Source organism: Pyxicephalus adspersus, chromosome 3, assembly GCF_032062135.1.
Source record: "Pyxicephalus adspersus chromosome 3, UCB_Pads_2.0, whole genome shotgun sequence".
NCBI lineage: Eukaryota > Metazoa > Chordata > Amphibia > Anura > Pyxicephalidae > Pyxicephalus > Pyxicephalus adspersus.
In genome coordinates, this window is record NC_092860.1 from 73,434,048 (window position 1) to 73,442,727 (window position 8,680).

An 8,680-nucleotide genomic window follows, 5' to 3' on the forward strand; every position below is an offset into this window, starting at 1 on the left:
TGCAACACATTTAGTGGCTGATTTGAACTTGTCTGTATTGCATAATTACAGATACCGAGTTTGTCTATAAAAGGTGACATGATCTTAGGGTGTGAGTATGCTTTTGTTATGGGTCCAATCATGGTAGATCAGTCTTTCTCAACCTTTTTTTTTACAGAAATGGAAGCCTTGCAATAATATTAATGTCTTGGGGAATCCTTGATAAAACCAAATCATTGGAAATTAATTGGGAGAATGCTCCGTGCATTGGTAATCAGTGGGATGAATGCACCTCTTTACAATGGTCATCAAAATGTCACCCTTACAGATAGCTAAAGCAGTCATTGGTGTCCTGCAGCTGGCATTGGCCCTGGAACATGGCAAACACCATTAAACGGGAGGTTTATCAACCACAGCACAATGGAACCTCTTGCAACTACTGAAGAAACCATAGGGTTCAGCATAACATAGGTCGCGAATGGCTGCTTTAGATAGAACTAAACTAGACTCTATAAAATCCAGGACTGGGCACAACCTACAATACAGCCCAGCTGGTATTAAGGACTGGTATCTTATTCTGTCTGACTTACAGTGCTGCTCCCCACAGGCTTTTAATAATGTAATTCAGTTTTAACTTAAATTAGAGGTTACTTGTAGTTTGTTGGCTAGTTTTACTCCCAGACTTATCCCTCTGTAAACTGGGCTAACCTGTAGAGGCCCTGGAAGCTAAGAGATGGAGTAGACTGTTACTGCCGGCATCAGAGAGTTTACAAGAGTTGCATTGAGAATCTAAGATGGGGACCTTTACAGGACAGTTACTACTCCTATTAAATTCATAAAGGTACCTAGTAAACAGATCACGTAATCCAACAATTTTTTATTTGGTTAGGGTCAGGTTCTTTTTAAAGTTTTCCTATATGTATCAGGGAACTTGATCAGTAAATCAAAGATTGTAATGGGTCCTGGGATTGTAATGGGTATTATTTAGTACTATTGGAGACCATTTGTGCTTAGGTTATGTGGAAAGGCAATAGAAATATCTCTATCTACTAAAACCAAGACAAAAACTTTAAACTAAGACACTGACAGGATATAATTTAGATAATCCACTTATAAACACTGTATCCTTTTTTGTATCTGATCTCAAACCATTTCACACCTATTGTTTTGATTCTTTGATACATCATTGATCACTTCAGTTACTGTATTTTTAAACTAAACTAATTAAAGTTAGATCTTCCAATACACAACACTACAAAAGGTGTAGTTACAAGGAAAACATTCAATATGAAGTTGTGAGCTTTCTGATCTTTGTGTTGACTAGTTACATATAAACAGTCTGGGAGGAAGGTGTGATTTTTCCTGATCTAATAAAAGTTAGCAGGGTGTGAAAATGTGTAAACATTACAAGCTCAAATACACAACAGGACAATCACAGATAAAAAGATTTTTAGGCATTGAACCAATATTAAAAGAGAGATGTCTGCTGTATCTAATATACACATTTGATGTGAGCACAATCTAAACTCAGATTTGTAAATATTTTAGTACTATTGGAGACCATTTGTGCTTAGGAAAAGCTATAGAGACACAGTACAGGTCTCTTGGTTGGCAATTATTTGGGGGTAAAAGTGTATTAATTGAAAAAGTTCTTTATACCATCTTACCATGTTAGGTTTCTCAGGGACAGATGATCATCACCTGATCACCCAACTTTGGATATATTAAGGGATTACCCTTCTATGTGCTGCAGCATAGACAGACAGATACCATTATCTAACTAAACACAAGTAAAGTAACAATTGGGCTTTTTAGACATTATTGCTATTGTCTGACTTGCCTATGTTTTGGTTCCCTTCAATGTTTTTGCAAAGTTTTGAGATAGCAATAAACAAGTTAAAGTTTTATCAAGGGTCACAAGTTAAACACATCTGTTCACACTATATCACAGGAGAAATACTGGGCCTCACTCTAATAGGTGGATGTGAAGTAAGTATGATTACCACTTTGTCTTCTTTCACTTTCAATCACAATTGCATTGCTTTAGTTGCCATATGTGTGTTTAGCACATTTTGTACCAATGGGGGGCAGATTCTTTTTTTGTGGACCCTAGACCTTTCTCTCCAATGGGGCCCTCTATGATCCTCTGTGCAGCCAGATGCCATTATGTAATGGTACATTGGTGGTCATGCTATTGGCAAAGTATCATTTACAGGAAATTTGTAACTCTTGCTTACTTGTTACTTTGCAAGATCCAAGGCGCCTATTTGAATCTTTCCACCAGCTCCTGGCCCTAAACAAACATAAGCATATTAGGCATTACAACACTAAATGGTCAGTGCATTAGAATGGCAGCTCACCTTCAATAAAAGTATAATTTACAGGAAATTTGTAACTCTTGCTTACTTGTTACTTTGCAAGATCCAAGGCGCCTATTTGAATCTTTCCACCAGCTCCTGGCCCTAAACAAACATAAGCATATTAGGCATTACAACACTAAATGGTCAGTGCATTAGAATGGCAGCTCACCTTCAATAAAAGTATAATTTACAGGAAATTTGTAACTCTTGCTTACTTGTTACTTTGCAAGATCCAAGGCGCCTATTTGAATCTTTCCACCAGCTCCTGGCCCTAAACAAACATAAGCATATTAGGCATTACAACACTAAATGGTCAGTGCATTAGAATGGCAGCTCACCTTCAATAAAAGGTCAGCAATCGAGACTTTGATATCTGTTTTGGGGATTAGGGACAAAAAGTTCAAAAAGAGAATGGAAAGGTTGGGGAAGCTATAACTGAAAAAAAAGTTTATTCTCACTCTCCTATTGTTGGCCCTAAAACCTTTAAGGGCCCCAACCTGATTTACATATTACATAATAGACATGTATGACTGAGGCACTGAATATTTAGACCTAATGAATAGTTAATTGCATTGTGTTTCTTGTTTTACATACCTAAACAGTCATGGACCATTTGCAAATTGCATATGTAACTAATTACCACAAGAAAAGGGAAACACAAAACATAAAAGAGATCTACCTAATATGGTAATTAAACTGATAGCAAAAGGTTTGTTCAACTGAGGTTTTCAGTTTAGGCCAATTATGCTCTTTAGATGTTGGCATCATCTTTTCTTGTTCACATATTACTTACACAGTATGATGTACTACAATATTTTTATAATTATAGCCTAATAGTGACTTTATTAATATTAAAAAGTCCAAGAAGCACTGCATTACTGTATGCTGTGGGGCGAGAAGCATTGCTTTAGTGCAAAGTGCATTATAGTGTTTTGCATTACAGCAGTGATTCTCAACATTTTTTACACTGGGAGCCCTTTGTAATAAAGGTCTTTAGGGAACCCCAGCTATAATTACTTATATGGTGTTGGAATATTTGTACAATGGGATTGATTTATTAAAGCTTTACAAGAATGGATAAGATAGGCCATCATAGGTGAAACCTGGAAATGATCTGGTCTAGAATCGAAAACATTTGCCAAATAATAGGAATAAGAAATCCAATTCAGTTTTCCTGGATCACCCAGGTTCTCCCATAATAGTCTATATTCTCTGTCCTGAAGAAATGATCAGGCCCATTGTTGGAAAGGGAATATATCCCTTATACTTTTGGACTTCCCTCACTCTCTGTCACGGTGGACAAACAAAGCAAGCAGATCTCCTGAGCAAGTGATCCCCTCAACCATCTCATATTTTAAATCAAACAACTTGCTGTGAAGAATGAAGTGAATATTCATCTCTTTGCTGAAATTACAGATTGGTTTCTTCTACAAGTGGCCAGGCCTTTTCCTCATCCAGTGGTCTCGTGTCCTCCCAATGCTCACCTGGTGACCTCCATATTTTATTGTGTGAGGTTTTACTCTTTTATCTGCATGCTGTGGGTCTGTGATTTCTTGCAAGTGGCCAAAAATACCTTTTCCATGCTTCTCTCAGGACAGCTTTATTTTACAATGCATATTTTTGTGCAATAGAAGTGAACACGATTCTGTAGACATCTCTCTGGATTTGCATAGGACAATATTTCCTGTTGTCTGTGCTCCGATCACTCAGCATAACTGCTGTAATGTCTGAGCACTCAGAAGCCCCTCCCCTAACCCGGAGGCCCCGCCCATTCTCAGCGCACAGTTTCTGTCGAGCCTGTTGGAGTGGTTTCGCTGCTTTTAAAGGAACATTCACACTCACGGTAACCGAGGCTCCAACGGCAGCGGTGCAAAACGAAAGGAACGAATCTTCGAGAGATTCTTTCAAGATTAAAGCTGGCACCGGCTGCATTCTAATACTCATCTCTGACAGCTGTGTGCCAGGCTCATCAGCAGCGAATCTTGGTTTAACTTTCGCAGTTGTGTATTATCTGCTATTGCCGGATTCCAGAAAAGTGCGATATTTCCCGGATTGATGTGAAGCAGCAGAATGAGGACCCCTGCAGCAATGATAGTTGGCATGGTGCTGGCACCCTGTGGCTTGGTGCTGATCCTCACCGCTACTGTGGCCCCCAATTGGCGCACCCTGGCCGGCCTGCCCTTTAAACCCACCAACGTGGAGTCCAGCCAGGGCATCTGGGACATCTGCGAACAGACGACCACTAACCAGAACAAACAGTGTGGGCAGACCAACGATGCCTACTTCAATCTACAGGTGGTGCAGGTGGCCAGGGCATTGATGATCACCTCCCTGGTTGTCAATGGGCTTGGCATTGCCTTGGCATCCTGGGGAGTGCGCTGTTGGGAAGATGTACCAAACTTCATTATAGCAGCTTGTGGGGGTATTTTCATTTTCATAGCAGGGGTGCTCTGCCTGATCCCCATTTCTTGGTACAACAATAAAATGTACAACTTGCTGAGCTCAGATACAGATCCAACAATTGCACCAAACATCTATGTAGGCTACTGCTTGGTGCTGGGCTATCTGGGCAGCATCATGGAGATCATAGCTGGATTTTCACTTATGCTTTGCTTTGTGCCACCTTGCAAGAAATGCTTCCAAAGCAAGAAAAAAAGCACAGCTTCCCTGTACTATAGCAAAAAACAAATGCCTAGCAAAAATGAGAAGCCCAGCCAGGTCTACAGCATCCAGAGCAGATACAGCCATGAGGACCATTACCCCAACAAAATTGGGTACAGCATACATAATGACAATTACCAACCTGCACCTGGAAGTAGGAAAGTGAACTCTGTCATTTCCAGCCCTAGATCCTACACTAACCCTATGGATGTGACTTCTGGGGAGTATCCTAGGAATTCCAGCAGACCTGTCAGCCAGCTGAGTTCTTTACCATGTGACTCAGATCTTCTGTAGACTACTTGCACCCCATCTGTTTGGGGGGCCTCTGTACACTTGCACTATGGATTTATTTTACCAGTTGCCATAATCCTGGAAAAGGGATAAAAATGAAGGAAAAAAAAGATTCTCAATGCGCACTGTTATTTTTTATTAACATTGTTTAAGACTCCGCATATGAAGGTTTACAGAGTTATGTTCTATATATAATCATTTGTAAAATTAACCAATTTAATGAAATCAAAATAAATATTTTGTATTAATGCTTAATTATATTTTGTGGGCTACATTATGATTTTAACTATTGGTCTACATAGAGTGCCATATACTAAATGGAATTGATGCTACAGATATGTGTAGTCATGCAGGAGGGCGGACTAAAGAAGTCAAAAAATTGTTTGCAAAGTAAATCAAATTATTTCTCATTTTCTCCTGATTAATGTACAGTATATGCTATTATTATGTCAATGTGTCAAAAGTGATGACTCTTGTACTAAAGACTTAATAGGCAGTCATATTATGATAGGGAGTTATGTATTTAACTCCACATATTGTATTGTGCCTGGTGTTGATTTTTTGCTTTGGCGGTACATGGTAGTCTGTAAAGTTGGTTGGCATGTGCCCCATCTACAGAACTAAAAGTAAAACCTTCCTTTTCGAAATAAAGAGGTACCTTTTCTGAAACTCCTAAAAATAGTAATATTCCAGGCTGTTGTGCCCATTTACTAGTTGTAAAACGGTCCCAGAACAATCATACAGGTCATTGATTTAGGGAAACAGAACAAAGTTATTAGCAATACAGCCAGGAAGCTAAAGCTCAGCAATTGCAGCTAATTGTGGCAGGTTCACTTGTGCGAAGAACTCTTCATAAATGTTCCTGCAGCTTTTAATGGTCATTTAGATATTTACATCATTATTGTGAATGCGAAAGGGCTTTCTGTATGCAAATGTAATCCTATATTTTTCATGTGATGTTTTGGAAAAACTTTATATCAGGCATGCTATGTCTGCTCACATCAATGACATATTTATGCTTACAGTATCAAGGGGGGTTGATATACTGAAGGAATTTAGACTATTCACTTAAAGTGAATTATCACATTTTGATGAATAATACACTAGGTAAATGTAATAAACATTACCCAATTATGTGCTAATAAATGTAATAGAACACAGTCATTTGCTGGATGAATGGATTGCCTTTAACAAATTCACTAAGCTAAGAGAATTATCCGTTGTAGATCGATCATTTACATTGCTAAGTGAACAACCTGTATTCTGCTTTAGTAAAATACCAATCTATGTTCCTGCTAAAAAAAAATTTTTCTCCACCAATCAGATTCAATTGCAGTATACTTTGAATCTGATTTGTGGCCAGGAGCAAAAAATCCAGTTCTTGTGAAAACACTGTGGCACTTTTAATTTTTTTTAACTCAAGAGTTGTTATGCAGGCAGATTAAATGCAAGTTGTGCTTAATAGAGTTCTTCATGGAAGGGCTCCTAAATATCAGATGCTGATCAGCTTCAATATCATTAGACATGCAGACACTTCTTTGTAAAAGTCTATTGGTTGATTAAGAATATTTCAATTAGGAAGCTATTGTTTTCCCATCTCCAAGACTGGCACTGGAGGTGTCTGTATATTGACTTGACTGTATGCCTGCATAGTTCTTTGGGATAAGAAAGATTTTATATGTGTATAGTTCTTGGAGTAGATAAAGATTTTGTGGTGCTAATATTATTTCCATGTTCAATCACTAATATATATCTATTTATTGTATATATGGTAATGCAATCTTTTTAAAGCAGGTCTAAGGTACCCTTGCTATAATTACTATATTCACAGCCCACAGTACATTAGTGCCATGGTCAGTGGGAAGAATGACTTTTAAATTGCTGTAGTGTAGAAGATGAAAAATAGCCTTTTTCTAGTATCAGGTATAACAATCACAGCATTTTCACTGTTTTCACAGCATTTTCAATTCACTCACATTTTCCTGGGTGTGTGGTTGTACAGTTTATAAACAATGTCAATGCAATATCACTTCTGTTTGCAGTATGAGTATATATTGTCATTTTGATTTATTTTTACTTTACATACAATGAAAAACATATATTTTTTTCTAATAAAAACTATATTTATTTAGACTTCAACTCTTGCTGTTTCTTTATTGTAAAATGTATGAATAGTTTTCTGATGCACCCATTATAAAAGCGTAGTACAGTTTCAGAGATTAATTCATACATTTTTTACAGATATTTATTTGTTACATTGTAAAACTAAAAGTTAAATTTAATTCCACACAGGCCAGTTCTGTTTTTACCTTCCAGATTGTAATTATGTAACTAAAGAGAACTAAAGGGTTCTCTAACATGAAGAGAAAGCATACATACTTTACATGCCAGATAGCAACATATAAGCCATTTTATATTCTTCAAAGATAAGGAAGACCATGATGCTACAGTGTTATAATTAGATGGAAAGTAACCAAGGCTCTCAGAAATTATCTGCTCATCTATGTTGCTTTTTTATTACTTTAAAAAGTAAAAAATATCTTAAATCATGACATACTTTTCTGCTAACATCAGTTTTGGAAAGTCACTTGCACAAACATTTGTATAGGCTGATATTCTTATCGGAAGATAAGATTGTGCTCATTATAGTGCACATAGCTTTATTTGACTCACCAACCTTTGTTGAGTTTAGTTTTTAAAGGCCAACATCAGACAAAATTAGTGCATATACATGCTTTGTACATGTTGGAAAGACATATTGGCTTTTCATTACTGTAGGAAATCCTATGGTTTATATGCCACCTGACACCGGGATTTTAATTTGTTTTGGGGTTGGATTCGTAAAACAGTCTTTTTTTTTTTTTTACCTAAAACATTCTAGTAATGCATGCACAGTGCAATCTTTACTTCTAAGTGTCACCCTTGAAAATGCAAACATTGTGCATAAGCAAATAGGAGTGAAAAAAGGATAAGAATAACTTTGTGTGGCAACTTTATTTTTTTTTTTGTTTACTGAAGAAACAGTTTTAGCAGCCTAAGCTATACAAAACTCTAACAATCAGCATATGAATGAGTAAAGAATGAATCACAAATTAGTGCGGTACAATTAGATCCCAGAATACATAGTTCAAAACGTTAGGTCGGCCTAACCAGATGCGTTTCACCGAGTTGCTTCCTCAGGGGCAGGTAGAGACTGAATTGAAAAAGTTCTGAGTGATGTGGGTTTACTTAGAGATCTTAACAGGTTGAAATCATAGAGTCATAGGGTATCCCAGTTGTTGGCTCAGGGGAGCAACCTTAATTAAAGGGTCCTGATAATGGAGTTATTCTAGTAAAAATAATTTAGATAAGAAGCAGAAATGCTGAAGATGTAGAGAATGGCACATCTA

General features: G+C 37.3%; 1 protein-coding gene across 1 annotated transcript; it reads left to right on the plus strand.

The window, feature by feature from the left end:
* The first annotated feature begins 4,115 nt into the window (after positions 1-4,115).
* Positions 4,116-7,430, plus strand: CLDN23 (claudin 23). The gene has a single exon (XM_072405235.1). It carries the CDS (start codon positions 4,410-4,412, stop codon positions 5,292-5,294), a length of 885 nt encoding a protein of 294 aa, XP_072261336.1. The 5' UTR covers positions 4,116-4,409; the 3' UTR covers positions 5,295-7,430.
* Positions 7,431-8,680: the final 1,250 nt, after the last annotated feature.

What these genes read in the sequence shown, in the direction of transcription:
- CLDN23 (XM_072405235.1), top strand. Translation starts at nt 4,410, where the DNA reads ATGAGGACCCCTGCAGCAATGATAGTTGGCATGGTGCTGGCACCCTGT.